The 23,937-nt window shown below is 41.0% G+C and overlaps 1 protein-coding gene across 1 annotated transcript in view; it reads right to left on the reverse strand.

The window, feature by feature from the left end:
* Positions 1-23,937, reverse strand: part of LOC100349807 (glycerophosphodiester phosphodiesterase 6) — a 95,131-nt gene that overhangs the window by 38,823 nt on the left and 32,371 nt on the right. The window contains exons 10-12 of the mRNA XM_070075819.2: positions 5,465-5,621; positions 3,877-4,098; positions 2,807-2,961 (exon numbers count right to left, since the gene is read on the reverse strand). Of these exons, the coding sequence (XP_069931920.2) occupies positions 2,807-2,961; positions 3,877-4,098; positions 5,465-5,621 (534 nt within the window). The remainder of the gene's footprint in view (positions 1-2,806; positions 2,962-3,876; positions 4,099-5,464; positions 5,622-23,937) is intronic.

The raw sequence follows: 23,937 nt of genomic DNA on the forward strand, positions 1-23,937 counted from the left end.
CACATCCCACAACAGAATACCTGTTCTAGTCACAGCTGCTCTACATCTAATCCAGCTCCCTGAGAATGTGCCTGGGAGGGCAGCCAAAGATGGATCAAGTACTTGAGTCCCTGCTGCCTACGTGGGAGAACTGGATTTCCAGACTCCTGGCTTCAGCTTGGCCCAGTCCTGGCCACTGTGGGCATTTGGGGATTGAATCAGGGGGTAGAAGATCTCTTTCTCTCTGTCCCTTTGCTTTTCAAATAAATCAATCTTTAAAAAGTAATAAAACAGTACATCTCTGTCTTCATATAATTTTTAGTAAAATGAGGTATTTAAAACATTAGTCAAACTGGCATGTTCACAGCATCTTGTGATTGGTCTGATGTACCAGGAAGTGAATATTGATCAGAGAGAATTTACTGGAAAGGTGATGTAATCACAAAATATACTGATTGTTACAGAACTATTTACAGTATAACCACTTAACTCTTCCAACTTAGAGATCTCTGAGTGAAATGATTTGGAAGTCCTACCTGTTGAACTTACTACAACTAGCTCTGCAGTACAGCTATACGGAAAAAGTCTTCCTCTCACTACTGGAGAATATGCCTTCCTTCTGGAGGAGGATGATGTCTGGCTTATATTGCCCTTTCACATAAAAATGTCTTGGTATACTGTAGATAGTACTGCTCAGTAAGTATTTGCTGAGCTAACTGACTTTATAATAGGATCTGTGTTAAATCTGATACCAGTTGCAACTATGGCCAATGAGTAACTTTAAAGTTACTTTAACTTCTTCCCTCTTGAGAAGAATTTGGATTCTGTAAGATCTGTATTTAAATCCCAGGTTGGGGCCAGCACTGTGGCGTAACAGGTAAAGCTGCTGCCTGGCAGTGCTGGCATCCCATATGGGCGCCAGTTCAAGTCCCGGATGCTCCACTTCCAATCCAGCTATCTGCTGTGGCCTGGGAAAGCAGTAGAGGATTACCCGGACCCTTGGGCCCTTGTACCCACTTGGGAGACTTGGAGGAAGCTCCTGGCTCACTTCAGATCGGCACAGCTCCAACTGTTGAGGCCACGTGCCAGCAGATGGAAGCTCTCGCTCTCTCTTGCACGCGCTCTCTCTCTCTCTCTGCCTCTCCTTCTTTCTCTCTGTAATTCTGACTTTCAAGTAAAATAAATAAATCTTAAAAAAAAAAAACCTAGGTCTACCACTGATTAATTGTATCAACTTGGGTGAACTAGCATACTTCTGTCCATGGGAAATGATTAACACATAGCACAACATAGGGGGATGGTGACAGTAAAAGCAGCAGCTACCATTTATCGTCATTTTACATTTGCCCAGCATTTTGCTGCATGCATAGTAAGAATTATCTTCTTTAGTCTTTTAATATTCCAATTCTAGCTGATACCATTGTTAAACTAATTTACAAAGGAGAAAATGAACACAAACTTGTCCAAGGTCACACATGTAGTTGATGTGTAGATCAGGATTTGAAATAAGAGCCTGTGGTCTAGCAAGCACAGAATGTTTTCTATTTGAAAAAATAAATAAATAAAAGGAAGTAAAATATACTCAAAGTACCTGAGTAATGAGAAAAATTCCTAAACGGAAAAAAAGTAAAACGTACCTAATTTTCCAATGCTAGAAGAAAAAAGACATCATTATATGATCAACCACGCCATACCACAGCCAGAATCACAGGGAAAGCAGGAACAGGAACAGAGGTGCATACAACAGCATGGTTTCATGCCTTGGGATGCAGAAAGATATGCAGGGGAATTTTTTATGACACCTTGGCAGACCATATATTTAGATTTACATACATACACATGCGAGGGAAATATATATATATGAGTATGTGTGTGTATGTGTGTGTTTGTGTGTCTCCAAGGATTTTGTCTCTGAAGCATTTAGAATTATCTGAAAAAAATTATCCTTAAATCAAAGAGTAAGGGGATATGGATCAAATTAAGCAACGATTAATAACAGGTTTGCAAATGTACTGGGTTATTCTCAAGTGCTTTCAATTCTGAAACTCTGTCTCAGTTGTTTATTGTAAACGTGGTATTAATAGTTTTAGTTTCTTCTCATGCTTGGATATTTTGTTTTGATTTTCAATAAGTGGATTTAAAATTTTTTAAATTTATTTGACAGGCCAAGGAATGGGGGCAAGGGAAACAAAAGGAGACAGAGACACAGAGAAAGTGAGCACTCACAAGATGGTTTACTCTCCAAATGCCCACAATTGGCTAGTCTCTCACTTAAGTGGCAAGAACCCAATCATTTGCACTAACACTACTGCCTCCCAGGGTCTGCATTAACAATAAATTGCAGTGAGGAGCTGGAGCCAGGTATTGAAGCCACACATTCTGATATGGAACTCTGGCATCTTAACTATTAAGCTAAAAGCTCAGCCCTTAAGTTTAAATAATGGTTTAGAAATATTCTTAATTATACCAACAAGAACCATCTTGATCACAAAACTATTTATGAGTTACTATATTTCATCTGTTATTGGCAGGAGAAGGTAAGCTTTTATTTTTCAGTTCTGACTTTTTAGTGTTTACCTTATAGAAAAACACAAATGCTAAGCATATAAAAAAGTGTGCTAAATGATGTCATCATAGCACAAAGGAGAAGGGACTGAAATCTATATTCCAAGGGCATATTCCATACTTGATAAATGTTTATTGACAGAGGATACCAGCAAGATAACCACAGAAAGAAATCCTAAGACGGGAAGTTTAGCTTAGTTGGAACACATATTTTCTGCAAGTAAGATAACACATGCCAAGAGAGCTACAATCAAACACTTACCTAAACCCTCTGTAGAACAAATTCTTGTAGTCAACATTTATTGTACTGATATTTTCTTTCTTAAGTTCTTTAATGGTGTATAAACGGCCCACCAGCTGAAAACCAGGTGCTGTCTCCCTGACGTACTTTCTATCATGAGTTGACAACCAATAAATCTGTAAGGAGAAACAGGAAGTCCTGCAGCAAATAATCGCCTGCCTAGGTACAATGGGCCCATACATAATTGATGGAGTGCCATTCCAGCACTCGTAGTAGTCTATTGTGAGCAGAAAGAGATTCTAGTCCTTGATCAAAAAATAAACCTGACCTAATGTTAGCTAATGAACTCTCATAATGGGGTTGTCACCAAGGCTGTTCTAGAGCTGAGTTTTTTTAGGACTGCTCCATCCACATTAATATTAAGTGTCAAGGACCACATATACAGAAAACCTCATACTACCAAAGAGTTAGTAAATATGGGATGAAAGGTGGTAATCAAAATATCTGTGGTTGATGTTCCTAAAAATCACCTGAGAGGAGTCATTTCTCGCCAACAGGGACAGTATTATGATTCATCTGTGGAAACAGCTCTATTTGCAAGAAGACAGATATTTGTTTCACTCACAGTATTCCCATTTTCTGAGAATTTAAGTGATTTGGAATAATTAACTGCTCAAACACAATTACTTCTAAAAAAACATGAGTAAATCTCAAGAACCAGTTGTCTTTCTATCACACTCAGGAAAGTCAAGCCTTCAAAGCTTAGGCTCTTTCTAACAAATCTACATTGGTGATGGTACAGGTCACATCACGTAGTTATTACACACACCACACTTTAGCTCTGTTGCTAGTATTTCACTTGGTTTGGGATAGCAAATAGCTTCAATGTTCTTCCTCACTGACATAAATTTCTCTGATTCACTCTTAGATTATCTCATGTAACTGTGTAAGTAACAATCTCCACTTCCATAGAAAGTAAATTACTTAAAGCTCTCAGGCAAGAATTACAAGGTAGGTCAAACACAACTACTATGCTCCTGGGACAAGGTACCCACCTCCCAACCTCTACTATAATACCAAGATAGACATACCAGATGTGGCTCAATTTTAGAGTCAAGGATCACTTTTGTTACATGCTTAACAAATGAGTAGTTGAGAGGATGTTTCGCTGGAGGGCCATAAAGATCAAATATCACAAATTTATTTGCCTTCTTTGCAAGTTCCAATAAATCATCTAGTTTTGGAATCGACTGGTTTCTTGCTCTGTTTTTATCAGCCTCTGATAGAGGTTTCATATTGAAAAACGGTTTGCGCTAAAAATAAACACATCAAAGAATACATTGGTTCCTATCAAAATCATTTTCTAGTTCTCCTACTGTATATTCCCACACTGAGTTCCATACTGTGCCATTAACACTCAATTCACCAGGCCCTCTGAAATACTAGTTCTAAGATAAAAGATGACATGGAGAGAAATAAAATGTGATCTCCATCGGTAATTATGGCATTTGGAATCATTTCTTCTGTAATCTAGAACCTGCTGTATCTGCACTGAAAGTCCTTCATTCTGTTCTTGACCTTCCTTTCCAGCCTCTTTCCCCATAACTTGAAGTAATACATAACTTTTCAGTCATGCTGGCTTCTTGCATGAGCTCTCACTGTTCTAGAATTGTGTAACAAAAAAAGAACACAAGTGTTGGCTTTAAAACTCAAATAATATTTTTCTTTACACAACTTCATTTTCATTCTCATTCACACTTATATTATTTCCTCACCTCTTGCCATTAGCCTCCAAAAAAAACTATTCTTTCTCATTTTTCTCAAGAAAGGGAATAATCACTTGTACAATAGCCCATAAAATTGGTATATAAGAGGGCAGATCACAGAAACTGAATTAAACCATGGTCTATATGATTTGTATTTGAGTGGAGGGCTACAATTAAAGGTTTTGTTAATTGCCAAGGAAACAAAAATTCATTTTAGAAATCAAGACATTTTTAGATGCTACCAGATCCAGACCAACTAGTTCACTTACTTGTTAGGCCTTCAAGTGAGGAAAATGTTAAAAGAACAGGATGGGAAAGTTCAAAACAGAACCAAATATTCAAAAACGATAACGATTAACCAATAGAGTTTAAAACTAGACTCCAAGGAGCTTTAAATAGTATTATGGGGGGGGTTAGATATAACAGCTGAAGTAAATTAAGTCTTTTTTGCATATAAAACAAGGGGTTTAATCAGAAAAATAATCCAGAAAGGGACAATGCTTGTTTAGATTGTATACAACACTTGGTTGAACATTTTCAAAAAGCCCTAGGAAATAACAAAGTTAGAAATGAAACAAACTTCTGGTTCTACAAATAAAATACAGGAAAATGCCACATACATATGGATGCATTGAATAAATTTATGAAATACCTGGATAAAAGAGAATTATATGACAAGAATAAGTTCACAAGTTTGTCTTCAGACATTTTGGCAAATGTACAAAAAAGAAATCAGATCTATTGCATTACCAGAAAAGACCTCCTGCCAATTCCATAGTCCTGCTTCAAACTGGGATGAAACTGTGTACACTTGCCTGTCTTCATTTATGGCCTTTATTTCCAGGAGCAGCACATGACCCTGAACATATGAGGGATTCGATGCAGGTTTGTGGAACTGGGGAACGTTTCTTACCCATGGGTCTATAAACCATCTGCCTGCATTCAGAGTCGACAGGAATGTCCAATTGAAGAGGGCAGGATGCTGAAGTGCAGCTTCTGGCAGGACCTCCTCGATATTGGTCGTTCTTCTCAAGTCAAAGTCATGCATGTGGAAAGGCACACGATCAATACTGCAAGCAGAGGAAGGAGAGAGGCAGGGGTAGACAGGCTGAACTTAGCCACCCTGACAGACAGGATCCCCAGAAAGTCCTTCAAGGTTACAAGTCCTACAAGGGTCCCTTACTGCCTCTCAAATCACACCAAAGCACTAAGAACAAGTCATTTGCAATTTGTCAGTATTTTTCAGTCCTAGGAATCAATATTTAATGACACATAATCACATTAGTAATGGTAAACATTTATTTAGCGGTTTTCTGGCATAAAAGAAGCAATGGTTACAGTAATGGCTTGAGAATAAGAAAATAGGGTTGAGGATAAGGCAGGATCCTGAATCCCAGGAAGTATATTGCATATACATTTACACAATTTGTCTGTTTTTCTGACCCTTTTGTGGGGAGCAACTCGGACTAGACTAAGTTACTGGAATTAAGACTTATTCTATGCATCTGCTCTCCCACAATATGGCGCTGGGAGAGGAGTAAACAGCTTTTACACAGCTGCCTCCAGTTCGACCAATAACCTGCAGGAGCTGATCCTGCTCCTGATTGGAGGAGAGCAGCGTGCTCGGCGTGTGGGTAGCAGAGTTGGGATTGGTGGAAGAGGACTATAAAGGAGGAGAGAGACGGCATGCACCGGGAACATCTAAGAGGAACATCTAAGGGGAACACCTGTGCAGCCCCCGAGAGAGCCGGCCGGCGGTGTGCCGCTCCCCCGCGGAAGTGGGGAATGTGGCAGGGGGAACTGCCCTTCCACGGAGGTGGAAGGGTCGGTAGCCAACCCGGGAAGAACCAGCAGCAAACCCAGGGAGGGCCGAGCAGACGAAAGAACAGCGCAGGGTTTAGTGTCGTTCCTCCACGAAGAGGGGGAGCGACATAATGGTGCCGTGACTCGGATAGGAAACTTAGGAGGGAAGAAACGGGAAGAAATGGGAAAATATCGGAGAGAGAGACTAGCAAACAGCCTAGGGAAAAGCCGGACGAAAAAGGTGCCGGAAGAAGCTATTGAAAGCCTAGGCATAGACTCAGATACGGACTACTACGGGGGGAAGCTGGGAGAAATCTCTAAGGTCGAAAGCGAAAGTGAAAGCTAGAACAAACAGACTCAGATACGGACTGTGGGGAGAAGCCAGGAGAAATGAGGGAGGAGTATTGTTGGAGGAAAGCTTGGGGAAACATACCGGGTAGAGAAAAATGTTAGGGAAATTGAAGCTGCGGGGGGCAGGCCGAGGCGGAGACGAAAGCCACTTTGGGATTCTCAAGTTAACCCGGGAATAAGGGGCGAAAAGTTAAAACCAGAAGCGGAAACGTAAGCCAGGTTGGAATCCGTCTGATTAGCCCGGGGAGCAAAGGATGGGAAGCCAAATCATGGGGCGGAAACGTGAGCTGGGTTGAATTCGCCAGGTTAGCCCGGGGAACTTAGATTGAATGCTAGTGGCGGAGACGTAAGCTACGCTGTGTGACTCGTGGAGGCTGCCGCGTGCAGAGAGAGCGTGCGGGGCACAAGTAGATAGGGAACGCTGGGCTGGTGCGAGGCCGTGGTGCAGGCGTGAAGCCGGGAAGCCGCGCAGATGAGAGAGGCGCGGGCTGAAGCGGCTCAGAGCCGGGAAGCCGCCGCGGGGCGGGTGCCGAGAAGCAGCCTTGGGGCGGGCGCCGGGAAGCCGCAGGGATAAGAGAAACAGAAGTTTAGAAGTAAAATGAGAGAAATAGGAATGCTGGTAGATAGAAGTAAAATGGGAGAAATAGGAATGCCCGGAGATAGAGAAATAGAGAAATAGAAAGGCCTCCCCTCAACATGGCAATGAGAAAGCTTGGATTCGGTCTGCCTGATTAGTGAGGCGATGAGCACCTGCGGGCGGCTAGCAGCTTATGCACCGCAGGTCACTGAAGACAGGCACGTTATTAACATCAATAGTCTCCCCACAATACCGCAATGAGAAGGCTTGGATTCAGTCTGCCTGATTAGTATGGCGGTAAGCACCAGCAGGCGGCTCCACCAGAGTATGAGCTGCAGGTCACCGAAGATAGGCACGAATCAACACCAATAAGCCTCCCCACAATATGGCAATGAGAAGGCTTGGATTCGGTTTGCCTGATAGGGCTTGTAAGCACCTGCAGGCAGAGCAGAGCATGCGCTGCAGGGCACCGAACACAGGCACGCATCAGCGCCTAAAAACCTCCTCACAACATGGCGAAGAGAGGACCCGGATTCGGTTTGCCTGATTGATAGGACTTGTAAGAACCTGTGGCAACTCTAGCAAGCAGAGCAGAGTGTGTGCCGCGGGGCACCGAAGACAGGTGCGTATCAACGCCAAAAAATAAAAAGAAAGGGGGATCTGTGGGGAGCAACTCGGACTAGACTAAGTTACTGGAATTAAGACTTATTCTATGCATCTGCTCTCCCACAATATGGCGCTGGGAGAGGAGAAAACAGCTTTTACACAGCTGCCTCCAGTTCAGCCAATAAACTGTAGGACTTGCTCCTGATTGGAGGAGAGCAGCGTACTCGGCGTGTGGGCAGCCGAGTTGGGATTGGCGGAGGAGGACTATAAAGGAGGAGAGAGACGGCATGCACCGGGAACATCTAAGAGGAACATCTAAGGGGAACACCTGTGCAGCCCCCGAGAGAGCCGGCCGGCGGTGTGCCGCTCCCCCGCGGAAGTGGGGAATGTGGCAGGGGGAACTGCCCTTCCACGGAGGTGGAAGGGTCGGTAGCCAACCCGGGAAGAACCAGCAGCAAACCCGGGGAGGGCCGAGCAGACGAAAGAACAGCGCAGGGTTTAGTGTCATTCCTCCACGAAGAGGGGGAGCGACACCTTTTCCCAACCAGGCATCTGCCCTGAGTATTTCTGGTCCTAGACCCTCCACATTAGAAAGGTTCCTGGTCCTATTAACAGCTTTAGAGAATCTCTTTTATAAAACTCAAATAATATTCCCTTTTCATTAAAATATCTATGAAGGGAGTATCTATAATGGCCATGAAGAAGGGTGATGACTTAGTCTCCTGCCATAAACAACTAGAAAACTGGGCAAAATAAAGGAACTACATCTAATTATTTTCAGTCAATTGGCAGAGAGCATAATATGCTCTCTGAGATAAAGGACATAAATGAAATAAAATCTTTCATTACATAGGCATCCTTCCCATAGGGGAATATCAGATTGTTGTATAGGTACAGAGAGGAGGAGTCTAAAAGGGACCCACCTATTTTTCTGAAATGAGGAGAAACAAATGAGAATAAGTAGATGTCAAGACAGAATTTGTAGGATAGAATCGGTCCCTTGAATATATAACTAAATACCAATTCATTTCTAATTTGCGTTTTGTTTCATGTATTTATTCTAGATATTTAATTTAACTATGGTCATACATTATTTATCCTTTTGTGTCTAGCTTATTTCCTTTAGTGTAACATATTCAAGGTCCCAAATTCTAACATCCATATTGTAGCAGACTTCATTCATATTCATGCTTGAAATAACCCATTGCATGTATATATAGCACATGTTGTTAATCCATTCATCTAATGATGGATACTTGGGTTGTTTCCATCTTTTAGTTACTGTGAATACTGCTGCAACTAACATGGACTTACAAGTATCTGTTTCAGTTCCTGTTTTCAATTCTTTAGGTGTAGACCTAGACTTGGAATTGCAATTCAATTCTGTGTTAAGCTCTTTTAAGTACCCAGTTGTTTTTTCATAGTAGCTGTACCACTTTACATTACCACCAGCAATGTACAAGATTTCCAATTTCTTAACATCCTCACCAACATCTGTTATATTCCACTTTTTAATTACAGCCATACTAGTAGATGTGAAGTGCTAATTGTGGTTTTGAGCCGCATTTTTCTGATGCTTAGTGATGCTGCATATCCTTTCACATACTTGCTGTCAATCTGTATGTCTTCTTTTCAGAACGTCTATTCAGTAACTTAACATTTTTAAATTGGGTTGTCTTTCTGTTGTGCAGCTGAAGTTTATATATTTATATTTTAGATAGACATAAATCCTCATCAGACATGTGATTTGCAATTTTTCCTCCCATTATATAAGTTATCTTTGTGCTATCTTGACAATACCATTTGATATGCAAAAGTTTCTGGGGCCGGCGCCATGACTCACTTAGTTAATCCTCCTCCTGCAGCGCTGGCATTTCATATGGGCGCCAGGTTCTAGTCCTGGTTGCTCCTCTTCCAGTCCAGCTCTCTGCTGCGGCCTGGGAAGGCAGTGGAGGATGGCCCAAGTGCTTGGGCCCCTGAACCCACTTGGGAGACCAGGAAGAAGCACCTGGCTCCTGGCTTCGAATCGGCGCAGCGCCAGCAGTAGCGGCCATTTGGGGAGTGAACCAACAGAAGAAAGAAATTTCCTCTCTCACTGTCTATAACTCTACCTATCAAAAAAAAAAGCTTAATAAAAGTTTCTAATTTTGTTTTTTTTTAAGATTTATTTATTTATTTGAAAGACAGTTACAGAGAGAGGTAGAGACAGAGAAAGAGATCTTCTATCCGCTGGGTCACTCTCCCAAATGGCTTTAATGGCTGGAGCTGAGCAGATCCGAAGTCAGGAGCCAGGAACTTCTTCCAGGCTTCCCACGTGGGTACAGAGGCTCAAGGACTTGGGCCATCTTCCACTGTTTTCCCAGGCCATCGCAGAGAGCTGGATCAGAAACAGAACAGCCGAGACTAGAACCAGCGCCCATATGGGATGCTGGCACTTCAGGCCGGGGCTTTAACCCTCTGCGCCACAGTGCCAGTCCCAAAAGTATCTAATTTTGAAAAAGTTCAATTTTTTTTCTTCTGTTGCTTGTGCTTTTGATGTCTTACCTGAAAATTCATTATCAAATATGAGACTATGTTTTCTCCTAAGAGTTTTAATTTTAGCAATTATACTAAGATAACTGATCGATTTTGAGTTATATTTTGTGTATGATGTGAGATAAAGTTCATTTAACTGCTTTGCATTTTTTTTTCAAAAATCAGCTGGCATCAAAAAATGAAAAGATAAACTACTAAATGGGAAAATATTTCCAAATTATATATTGAATAATACAGAGTTCCTCTTTAACTCATGACTTAAAAGTACGTATGTTCAGAGTCCAAATGTCTAGATATCTTGTTAACTTTGACACTAATTTCTAATTTGATTCCATTGTGAACACAGAACTCCTCTGTATGACCTAAATTCTTTTAAATTTGCTAAGGTTTGTTTTATGGCCCAGCATATAGTCTATGTTGGTATATGTTCTGTGAACACTTGAAAAGAACGTGTCCTCTGCTGTTCATGGGTTGGGTATTGTAGAAATGTCACTTAGAGCCTGTTGGTTGATGTTGTTCAGCTCTTCTCTATTTTGATGGTTTTCTGTTTAATAGTTGATGCTATTCAGCTCTATCTTTGATCATTTCTATTAATGGTTACATCAGTTACTAAGATAGGGATGTTATAGCACTCAACTATAGTTGTGGATTTGTCTATTTCTTCTTCCAGATCTGTCTATTTTTTCTTCATTTATTTTGAAGCTCTATTATTGGGCTCATAAATTGGAAACTGTTATGTCTCCTTAACAAATTAACTTTCTAAAAATCATTATGTATAGGTCCAGCACTATGGCATAGTGGATAAAGACACCACCTGCAGTGCCTGCATCCCATATGGGTGCTGGTTCACCTACCTGGCAGACCCAGAAGAAGGTCCCAGCTCCTGGTCTCCAATCAACCCAGCTCCAGCCATTGTAGCCATGTGGGGAATGAACTAGTGGATGGAAACTCTTTCTCCCTCTCTCTGCTTCTCAGCGTCTCCGTCTCTCTCTGTGTAACTCTTTCAAGTAAATAAATAAATCTTCAAAAAAATCTTTATCCATTTAAAAACTAAAAATCATTATGTAATGCCCCTCTTCTTCACTGGTAATTTCCTTTGTTCTCAAGTCTATCTTGTCTAATGTGAACATAGACATTCCAAGCTTTCTTTGATTAGTATTTGCAAAATATACTTTGTATTCTTTTAATTTACCTATATCATTTAAGATGTATTTCTTATAGAGAGTATACAGACTGCTCATAGTTTTAAAATTAATTCTACCGGTCTCTTTTAATTTGTTTAGTTACATCTTCTATATTGAATATGTTTGTTGGTAAATTAGGATCTAAATCTGCCATTTTAATACTAGCTTTATTTTTGCTCCTTTTGATGTTATTCCTGTTTCTCCTTTCTAACCTTCTTGTTAGTCTTCATAAACTTTTTTTAACCTGTGTGTTTCTTTTTAATGTATCTCTTCAAATAATATTTGGATTTACTTTAGAAATTATAAAACACGCCCAAGAGGATTCAAAATTTCATGGAAAATGTGTACTATCTTTTAATTCCATTTATCCATGAACTTTTTTAAGTCCACATATACCCACATCTGCACACAAACTTATCAGTCTACCAATCTGCCACTTCAAGTTGAATGTAGAAACATGAACACTCTTTAGGTTCCTTTACCACACCTATATCAAAACATATTGAGATACACATCAGACAATGTCACAATTTTTAAATGCTAAGAACTATTTTGTTTACTTATATGTTATCCTCTGTGTTGCTTATTCTTTTTTTTCCGGTGTACAAAGTTTATTTTTGCAATCATTATTTATTTTGTCTGAAGAACTTTCCTTTCCATTTAGTTCTTCTTTATTCCTTTGCTAAGATTATCTACTTTTTATTTATTTCATAAGCTTTCTTAATTGCTTTTTGGAGTTACTTTATGGCAGCTATTTTTAAATCTTTCCCACATGATTCCAACACCTATTTCTCTTGGTGTTGACATTTATCAATTATCTTTTCTCATTCAAATTAAGATTTCCATAAGTTTTGGATTGTGTACTGAGGATTTTTAGCAATATAAATGTAACATTCTCTTTTTTAGATTTACTTATTCATTTGAAACACAGAGTTACAGAGAGACAGAGAGAGAGAGGAAAAGACAGAGTTAGAGATTTTCCATTGGCTTGGTTCACTTCCCAAATGGTAACAATGGCCAGAGGTGGACTGGTCCAAAGCCAGGAGACAGGAACTTCTTCTGGGTACAGGGGTCCAAACATTTAGGCCAACCTCCACTGCTTTCCCAGGTACATAGCTGGGAGCCAGATCAGAAGTGGAGCGGCTGGGACTCAAACTTGTGCCCATATAAGATGCTGACATTGAAGGCAGAGGCTTTACTTGCTACACCACAACACCAGCCACAATGGTTCTTATTTAACTCTATTTATGGCAGAGGTTCAAAAACTTTAGGTTCAGAACATGTCTTAGTAAACGTTTTGGGCTGAGGTTCAAATGCCAATTTAGTTTTCTATGATTCTACAGTGCTCTTCTGGTCTTTTCCAAATGTCTGCTACCCAGAAACCAGTCTATAAACTGGGTTGAAGCTGTGGCATGGTGAGTGGAAATGCTGCCTACGGTGCCAGCATCCCATCTGGACGCTGGTTCTAGTCCCAACTGCTCCACTTCCCATCCAGCTCTCGGCTGTGGCCTGGCAAAGCACTGGATGATGGCCCAAGTCCTTGGGCCCCTGCACCTGCATGGGATACCTGGAGGAAGTTCCTGGTTCCTGGCTTCTGATGGGTGCAGCTCCCAGCGTTGTGACCACCTGGGGAGTGAAGCAGTGGATGGAAGACACCTGTCTCTCTCTCTGCCTCTGCCTCTCTGTAGCTCTGCCTTTCAAATAAATAAATCTTTAAAAAAAAAATACAACCTGGGCCGGCGCCGTGGCTCACTAGGCTAATCCTCTGCCTAGCGGCGCCGGCACACCGGGTTCTAGTCCCAGTCGGGGCACCGGATTCTGTCCCGGCTGCCCCTCTTCCAGGCCAGCCCTCTGCTGTGGCCAGGGAGTGCAGTGGAGGATGGCCCAGGTGCTTGGGCCCTGCACCCCATGGGAGACCAGGAAAAGCACCTGGCTCCTGGCTCCTGCCATTGGATCAACGCAGTGCGCCGGCCGCAGCGGCCATTGGAGGGTGAACCAACGGCAAAGGAAGACTTTTCTCTCTGTCTCTCTCTCTCACTGTCCACTCTGCCTGTCAAAAAAAAAAAAAAAACCTGGATGATGTTCCAAAGCAATATTCAAGTAATCCACTATGGTATTTCTCATTGGTTTCATGTATAAGTTATTCAAAAGTGTGCCAAGGACTGTACATAAAGGTTTTAAAATTCCATTAGTCGATCATGACCATTCCTTAAATAATTAAATAAATCACTGTATTACTCAGCAATTCCACTTCTGGGTATATAGACAAAACAATGGAAAGCAGGGATTCAAAAAGATATTTGTACACCTATGTTCATAGCAGCATTATCAGGCTGGATAATGGTAGATGCAATCCAAATGTCCATCAATAGATGACTGAATAAACAAAATCTGAGAGTATTAGTCAATCTAGAAAAGGAAGGCTTGAAAACCTCCAGCTAACATCACACTCAGTGGTAAGATCCTCAAAGTCTTTCCTCTAAGATAAGGAGCAAGGCAAGAATTTCTGCTTTTGTCGTTTCTGTTCAACACAGTACTGAAGATCTAGTCAGTGGAATTAAGAAACAGAAATGAAAGAAATCCAAATCTGCAAATAGTAAGTAAAATCATCTCTGTTTGCAAATGAAATGATCTTATATGTAGAACACTTTAAAATTCCCCCCAGAGAAACTGTCAAACAAATTCAATACAGTTGCAGAACACAAAATCAACATGTGAAGTAAGTTTCACTTCTGTATCCTAATAATGAGCAATCTGAAAGAAAATTAAGAAAACACTCCCATTTATAATAGCATAAAAGAGAGTAATGCTTAGGATTATACCTAACCAAGAAAATGAAAAACCTCTACACTGGAGGAAACACTATGAAAATAAATAGAATGACATCTATATTGGGGAGGGGGGTAATATATATTTTTAAAAGGATTCAATAATCCTTTCTTAAGTGAAAACAAAACGTGACGAGAGGAGGAGAAGAAATATCCAGTTATCATCAATGTAGATTGTTTACTTAAGGCCTTGTATTTGTACGTGTACATATAACAGACCATAGCACACACAAAAAAAATGTTGTCTGGCTCTCTTAACATACAATATGCATCAGAACATTAGTCTAAATTCATTGAGTGCTGTCCTTTGGATGTCTTTACAATGGGTAAATTCATTGATATCTAACTCCAAATACTCATGTCAGTTCCTTGAAATGTTACTGCCCATGAATCATGACAAGTACTTTTTATAACAGAAGCAGAAGCCAAAATATTTAGATAACATAAGTTAATGGTTATTTTAAAAAGAGAAAATAAAAATTCAGTTACCAACTTAGGGGATTTTGTATATTACTAAGTATTCTATTTTATTTTCATGGCTTGAATTTTATTTATTACTTGAGAAATCAAATTTAATTTCTTTTTTTTAACTTTTATTTAATGAATATAAATTTCCAAAGTACAGTTTATGGATTACAATGGCTTCCCCCCCATAACATCCCTCCCACCCGCAACCCTCCCCTTTCCCACTCCCTCTCCCCTTCCATTCACATCAAGATTCATTTTCGATTCTCTTTATATACAGAAGATCAGTTTAGCATACATTACGTAAAGATTTCAACAGTTTGCACCCCCATAGAAACACAAAGTGAAATATACTGTTTGAGTACTCGTTATAGCATTAAGCCTCAATGTACAGCACATTAAGGACAGAGATCCTACATGAGGAGTAAGTGCACAGTGACTCCTGTTGTTGACTTAACAAATTGACACTCCTGTTTATGGCATCAGTAATCACCCTAGGCTCTTGTCATGAGCTGCCAAGGCTATGGAAGCCCCCTGAATTCACCAACTCTGATCATATTTAGACAAGGTCGTAGTCAAAGGGGAAGTTCTCTCCTCCCTTCAGAGAGAGGTACCTCCTTCTTTGATGACCCCGTTCTTTCCACTGGGATCTCACTCGCAAAGATCTTTCATTTAGGTTTTTTTTTTTCCCCAGAGTGTCTGGGCTTTCCATGCCTAAAATACTCTCATGGGCTTTTCAGCCAGATACGCATGCCTTAAGGGCTGATTCTGAGGCCAGAGTGCTGTTTAGGACATCTGCCATTCTATGGGTCTGCTGTGTATCTCACTTCCCATGTTGGATCGTTCTCTCCCTTTTTTATTCTATCAGATAGTATTAGCAGACACTAGTCTTGTTTGTGTGATCCCTTGGGTTCTTAGTGCTATCATTATGATCAATTGTGAACAGAAACTGATCACTTGGACTAGTGAGATGGCATTGGTACATGACACTTTGATGTGATTGAATTGGAATCCCCTGGTATGTTTCTAACTCTACCGTTTGAGGTAAGTCAGCTTGAGCATGTCCCGAATTGCACATCTCTTCCCTCTCTTATTCCCACTCTTATATTTAACAGTGATCACTTTTCAGTTAAGTTTCAGCACTTAAGAATAATTGTGTATTGGTTACAGTATTCAACTAAAAGTATTAAATAGAACAAACAAACAAAAATACTAAGAGGGATAACATATTAAGTTCTCATCAACAGTCAGGGTGAGGGCTGATCAGGTCACCATTTCTCATAGTGTTCATTTCACTTTAACAGGTTTCCTTTTTGGTGCTCAGTTAGTTGTCACTGATCAGGGAGAACATATGGTATTTGTCCCTTTGGGATTGGCTTATTTCACTCAGCATAATGTTTTCCTAATTCCTAACAGGGATCACTTTTCAGTTAAAATTTAAACACCTAAGAATAATTGTGTGTTAATTACAGAGTTCAACCAATGTTACTAGAACAAAAAAAAATACTAAAATGGATAAAGTATTACATTGTACATCAACCATCAGGACAAGAGCTGATCAAGTCACTGTTTCTCATAGTGTCCATTTCACTTCAACAAGTTTCCCCTTTGGTGCTCAGTTAGTTGTCGCCGATCAGGGAGAACATATGATATTTGTCCCTTTGGGAGTGGCTGTGGGGAGCAACTTGGACTAGACTAAGTTACTGGAATTAAGACTTATTCTATGCATCTGCTCTCCCACAATATGGCGCTGGGAGAGGAGTAAACAACTTCTACACAGCTGCCTCCAGTTCAACCAGTAACCTGCAGGAGCTGATCCCGCTCCTGATTGGAGGAGAGCAGCGTGCTCGGCATGTGGGTAGCAGAGTTGGGATTGGTGGAAGAGGACTATAAAGGAGGAGAGAGACAACATGCACCAGGAACATCTATCTGAAGGAACACCTGAGCAGCCCCCGAGAGAGCCGGCCGGCGGTGTGCTGCTCCCCCGCGGAAGTGGGGAAAGTGGCAGGGGGAACCGCCCTTCCACGGAGGTGGAAGGGACGGCAGCCAACCCGGGAAGGACCAGCAGCAAACCCAGGAAGGGCCGAGCAGACAAAAGAACAGCGCAGGGTCCTGTGTCGTTCCTCCGCGAAGAGGGGGAGCGACAAGTGGCTTAATTCACTCAGCATGATGTTTTCCAAATTCCTCCATCTTGTTGCAAATGACCGGGTTTTGTTGTTTTTGACTGCTGTATAGTATTCGACAGAGTTTCTAAACACTTATTTTATCTCTCTTCAGTAGAAACAGTTTTCTCTTTGGCAAAACTGACCTGAGAAACAAAACTAATGCCTTTCTAGTTAAGAACACCAAGTCTTCCTTAAATGTAAATAATAGTAAGAATGGAGTAGCAGTTTTTTAAAATTTTATAAAAGCTACTGTTAAGATGATGGTTTGACAATTTTGCAGATGGTCCACCTGAACTAGCTCTGCTATCAATGTAATTTTTATCTTTTGTATTGTCTTCATCATCGCTGTCCAAAGCCTCGTCTCAAGCTACCACCACCCAGTCCTGCACATTCTATTATACCAGCAGGCCGGAGCTCAGTTACCAGCTCCCACATTTGGGCCACACCTGACAGCAGGCCTTGGAGAGGGTCAGAATCAACCAAAGTCAGCTTGGGTGGCTTCCCTTCTTGCTGACACACTCTCCCAGTAACTCCATGGCAGTCACTGAGCTTCAAGACCACACCACAGGGTCTGCAAAGATGTCTTGTGTTCATGGATTGTTAGCATATCCATGCTTGCCAGAGAAATCTATAGATTTAATAGTGTTTATCAAAATGCTTACAGTATTTTTGATAGAACAACTGATATCCTCTTCATATGAAATCAAAGAATCTTAAACAACCAAAACAATTTTTTAAAAAGAAAACCAACTTGGAAGGTTCACATTTATTAATTTCAAAGATACATTAATCAAAACAATGTAGTACTGTTAGGGCAAAAACAGATCAATGGAATACAGGTCTGAGAAATAAACCCTTGTGTTTACGGTCAGATGATCCTTGAGAAGGGTGCCAAGACCACTCAATGAAGATAAGAAATTCTCTTCAGCCAACAGTATTGGGAAAACTGGATATCCAAGACAAAAAAAAGCTGGACCCTTACATTACACAATACACAAAAATCAATTCAGGGGGGCGGAGCCAAGATGGCAGAATAGTGAGAGCGCGCACCGATAGTCTGGGAAAATTTAGTTTAATAAAAGGGGAGTTACGGTAGCCTCAGAAAAAAGAACCAGGAAAATATTGCAGAGGAAACTCTTCTGGATCGAGTGGCTGTGAATCGGAGGACCTACTGGGAGAACAAGGTCGCCCACCGCACGGAAGCCGAGCCGCGGGACCGAGCCGTGGAAGCCGAGCCGGGGGACCGAGCTGCGCAAGCCACAGGGTCTGCGCACCAGTGCTCAAAGGGGAGAGCATGCCACACAGACAACAGCGGGGAGACTTGGGACGTCCAGGGCTCCGAGTCCACACATCGGCGCTGGAAGGGGAGCGGACCTGCGTGGAGAGCGTGGGAGCCCACAGTTAGGGACACCAGCGGCAGACTCAACACACCAGCGCTGAAACGCGAGGTGAGCCGAACCTCAATAGCCCGAGACACTGGCAGGCAAGCGGAGAGAGGAGACTAGAGGGAACGACCCCCGGGGGGGAGGAAAGTTCACCAGGCTAACTGGAAGAGAGAGAGAGAAAAAAAAGGTGACTGGTACGGACACGGGTTTCTCTCTCTCCGCTCACCTCTCAAGGGCGAGCAAGACAAAGAGCAGGCACCATCTTGGACATACGTCATAAGCAGAGCGACCTCAGGTCTGCACCGGCCCTGAGCCTAGCAGAAAAACCTGACTCTGGGCGGGGCGAATTAACAAGAGATTAGGACCTAGTAAATTTGTGGCGCTACTGAACTGAGACTGTGAAAAAAGAGACGGTGGGGGAGAGAACTCACGGAATTAACGTGAGCACTCTCCAGAGATGCTATAATTCCGTAACTTTGGCAACCCAGTGGGAGACTGAAGGAGAATTTGAGCCCACTCTGAGGCCCGAACAGATTCCCTGTGTGGTCCCTGGGAAAGAGCTTCCGATCTCTGGCTCCTGTGGGTATATCATTTGCCTGCTAACTACCTCCAACTTCGTTCAGCTGTGCAGAATAACTTCCCTTTTGAATCAAAAAAAGAAAAAAAGAAAAAGAGAGAGAGAGAGAGAGAGAGAGGTTTACCACGCCTAACCTGGGAGTGTCACCTTTGGCACACCAAACAGAGCTCTCAGGCCACACCCATCTCAAGCCCTAAGGCTCCATCAAAAACAGATAGTCCACTTAATCTAGAGTCATAGTATAACAAGAAAAAGCACCACAGTGAAGAAACCAAATATCTCCAATATGCCAAAAAACAAACGCAAAAACCGAGGTAATAAAAACAAGGAAGTCACCATGAAGCCCTCAAATGAAAAAGACACTCCAATTCAAGATTATGAGGATGATGACATAGAAGAAATGCAAGAAGCAGATCTCAAAAAATTGATAAGAACATTAAGAAGTTCTCAAAAAGAAATTCTTGAACTACAGAAATCCTTAATGGACAAGATAGAAAATCTCTCTCGTGAAAATGAAATATTAAGGAGGAATCAAAATGAAACAAAACAACTAGTACAACAGGAAACTGGGATAGAGACTGAAGTGAAGAATTCAATAGATCAAATGAAAAACACAATAGAGAGCCTTACAAACAGAATGGGTGAAGCAGAAGAGAGAATATTGGACTTAGAAGACAGAGAACAGGAAAGGATACAGTCAGACCAAAGAAAAGAAGAGGAAATTAAAAATCTAAAACATATTGTTGGGAATCTTCAGGATACTATTAAAAAACCCAACATTCGGGTTCTAGGAGTTCCTGAAGGCATGGAGAGGGAGAAAGGATTAGAAGGCCTTTTTAGTGAGATATTAGCAGAAAATTTCCCAGGTTTGGAGAAGGACAGAGAAATCCTAGTACAGGAAGCTCACAGAACCCCTAATAAACACGACCAAAAGAGATCCTCACCACGACACGTTGTAATTAAACTCTCCACAGTGAAACATAAAGAAAAGATCCTAAAATGTGCAAGAGAGAAACGTCAGATTACTCTCAGAGGATCTCCAATCAGACTCACAGCTGACTTCTCATCAGAAACTCTACAAGCTAGGAGGGAATGGCGAGATATAGCCCAGGTACTAAGAGAAAACAACTGCCAGCCCAGAATATTATATCTTGCAAAGCTATCATTTGTGAATGAAGGTGAAATAAAGACTTTTCATAGCAAACAGAAATTGAAAGAATTTGTTGCCACTCATCCAGCCCTGCAAAAGATGCTTAAAGATGTGTTACACACAGAAACAAAGAAACACGGTCATCAATATGAAAGAAGGTAAAAGAAGGAAACCAAGGAAGGAAAGCTCACAGCAAAAGATCACAGGGAATTCAAAGCATATATTAGAACTTATCTTTGGCAAATGGCAGGGCAAAGTTACCACTTATCATTAGTCACATTGAACGTGAATGGCCTGAACTGTCCAGTTAAAAGACACAGATTGGCTGATTGGGTTAAGGAACAAAACCCATCTATTTGCTGCTTACAAGAAACGCATCTTTCCAACAAAGATCCATACAGACTGAAAGTGAAAGGCTGGAAAAAGATATACCATGCCAACAGAAATGAAAAAAGAGCAGGCTTAGCAATCTTAATATTGGACAACATAAACTTTACCACAAAAACCGTTGAGACAAAGAGGGACACTACCAAATGATTAAGGGATCAATACAACAGGAAGATATAACAATTATCAATGTATATGCACCTAACTACAGGGCACCGGTTTATCTAAAAGATTTGTTAACGGACTTAAAGGGAGACTTAGACCCCAATACAATAGTACTGGGGGACTTCAATACTCCACTCTCAGAAATAGACAGATCAACAGGACAGAAGATCAACAAGGATACAGTAGATTTAAACGACACTATAGCCCAAATGGATCTAACAGATATATACAGAACTTTCAATCCTACAGCTAAAGATTTTACATTCTTCTCAGCAGTACATGGAACCTTCTATAGGATTGACCACATACTAGGCCATAAAGCAAGTCTCAGCAAATTCAAAAGAATTAGAATCATACCATGCAGCTTCTCAGACCATAAAGGAATGAAGTTGGAAATTAGCAACTCAGGAATCCCTAGAGCATACGCAAACACATGGAGATTGAACAACATGCTCCTGAATGAACAACGGGTCATAGAAGAAATCAAAAGAGAAATCAAAAACTTTCTGGAAGTAAATGAGGATAACAGCACAACATACCAAAACTTATGGGATGCAGCAAAAGCAGTGTTAAGAGGAAAGTTTATATCAATAGGTGCCTACATCAAGAAATTGGAAAGGCACCAAATAGAGGAGCTTTCAATTCACCTGAAGGATCTAGAAAACCTACAGCAAACCAGACCCAAATCTAGTAGGAGAAGAGAAATAATTAAAATCAGAGAAGAAATCAACAGGATTGAATCAAGAAAAACATTACAAAAAGTCAGCCAAACGAGGAGCTGGTTTTTTGAAAAAATAAACAAAATTGACACCCCATTGGCCCAACTAACTAAAAAAAGAAGAGAAAAGACCCAAATCAATAAAATCAGAGATGAAAAAGGAAACGTAACAACAGACACCACAGAAATAAAAAGAATCATCAGAAATTACTACAAGGACTTGTATGCCAGCAAACAGGGAAACCTGTAAGAAATGGATAGATTCCTGGACACATGCAACCTACCTAAATTGAACCAGGAAGACATCGAAAACCTAAATAGACCCATAACTGAGACAGAAATTGAAACAGTAATAAAGGCCCTCCCAACAAAGAAAAGCCCAGGACCAGATGGATTTACTGCTGAATTCTACCAGACATTTAAAGAAGAACTGACTCCAATTCTTCTCAAACTATTCAGAACAATCGAAGAAGAGGGAATCCTCCCAAATTCTTTCCATGAAGCCAGCATCACCTTAATTCCTAAGCCGGAAAAAGATGCAGCACTGAAAGAGAATTACAGACCAATATCCCTGATGAACATAGATGCAAAAATCCTCAATAAAATTCTCGCCAATAGAATGCAACAACACATCAGAAAGATCATCCACCCAGACCAAGTGGGATTTATCCCTGGTATGCAGGGATGGTTTAATGTGCACAAAACAATCAATGTGATACACCACATTAACAGACTGCAGAAGAAAAAACATATGATTATCTCAATAGATGCCGAGAAAGCATTTGATAAAATACAACACCCGTTCATGATGAAAACTCTAAGCAAACTGGGTTTGGAAGGAACATTCCTCAATACAATCAAAGCAATCTATGAAAAACCCACAGCCAACATCCTATTGAATGGGGAAAAGTTAGAAGCATTTCCACTGAGATCTGGTACCAGACAGGGATGCTCACTCTCACCACTGCTATTCAATATAGTTCTGGAAGTTCTAGCCAGAGCTATTAGGCAAGAAAAAGAAATTAAAGGGATACAAATTGGGAAGGAAGAACTCAAACTATCCCTCTTTGCAGATGACATGATTCTTTATTTAGGGGACCCAATGAACTCTACTAACAGACTATTGGAACTCATAGAAGATTTTGGCAAAGTAGCAGGGTATAAAATCAATGCACAAAAATCAACAGCCTTTGTATACACAGACAATGCCATGGCTGAGGAAGAACTTCAAAGATCAATCCCATTCACAATAGCTACGAAAACAATCAAATACCTTGGAATAAACTTAACCAAGGACGTTAAAGATCTCTACGATGAAAATTACAAAACCTTAAAGAAAGAAATAGAAGAGGATACCAAGAAATGGAAAAATCTTCCATGCTCATGGATTGGAAGAATCAATATCATCAAAATGTCCATTCTCCCAAAAGCAATTTATACATTCAATGCAATACCAATCAAGATACCGAAGACCTTCTTCTCAGATCTGGAAAAAATGGTGCTGAAATTTATATGGAGGCACAAGAGACCTCTAATAGCTAAAGCAATCTTGTACAACAAAAACAAAGCCGGAGGCATCACAATACCAGATTTTGGGACATACTACAGGGCAGTTGTAATCAAAACAGCATGATACTGGTACAGAAACAGATGGATAGACCAATGGAACAGAATTGAAACACCAGAAATCAACCCAAACATCTACAGCCAACTTATATTTGATCAAGGATCTAAAACTAATTCCTGGAGCAAGGACAGTCTATTCAATAAATGGTGCTGGGAAAATTGGATTTCCACATGCACAATCATGAAGCAAGACCCCTACCTTACACCTTACACAAAAATCCACTCAACATGGATTAAAGACCTAAATTTACAACCTGACACCATCAAGTTACTAGAGAACATTGGAGAAACCCTTCAAGATATTGGCACAGGCAAAGAGTTTCTGGAAAAGACCCGGGAGGCACAGGCAGTCAAAGCCAAAATCAACTATTGGGATTGCGTCAAATTGAGAAGTTTCTGTACTGCAAAAGAAACAGTCAGGAGAGTGAAGAGACAACCGACAGAATGGGAAAAAATATTTGCAAACTATGCAACAGGTTAATAACCAGGATCTACAAAGAGATCAAGAAACTCCACAAAAACAAAACCAACAACCCACTTAAGAGATGGGCCAAGGACCTCAATAGACATTTTTCAAAAGAGGAAATCCAAATGGCCAACAGGCACATGAAAAAAATGTTCAAGGTCATTAGCAATCAGGGAAATGCAAATCAAAACCACAATGAGGTTTCACCTCACCCCGGTTAGAATGGCTCACATTCAGAAATCTACCAACAACAGATGCTGGCGAGGATGTGGGGAAAAGGGGACACTAACCCACTGTTGGTGGGAATGCAAACTGGTCAAGCCACTATGGAAGTCAGTCTGGAGATTCCTCAGAAACCTGAAGATAACCCTACCATTCGACCCAGCCATCCCACTCCT

This window comes from Oryctolagus cuniculus, chromosome 1, assembly GCF_051225735.1.
Source record: "Oryctolagus cuniculus isolate XC-2025 breed Fujian yellow rabbit chromosome 1, ASM5122573v1, whole genome shotgun sequence".
Lineage (NCBI taxonomy): Eukaryota > Metazoa > Chordata > Mammalia > Lagomorpha > Leporidae > Oryctolagus > Oryctolagus cuniculus.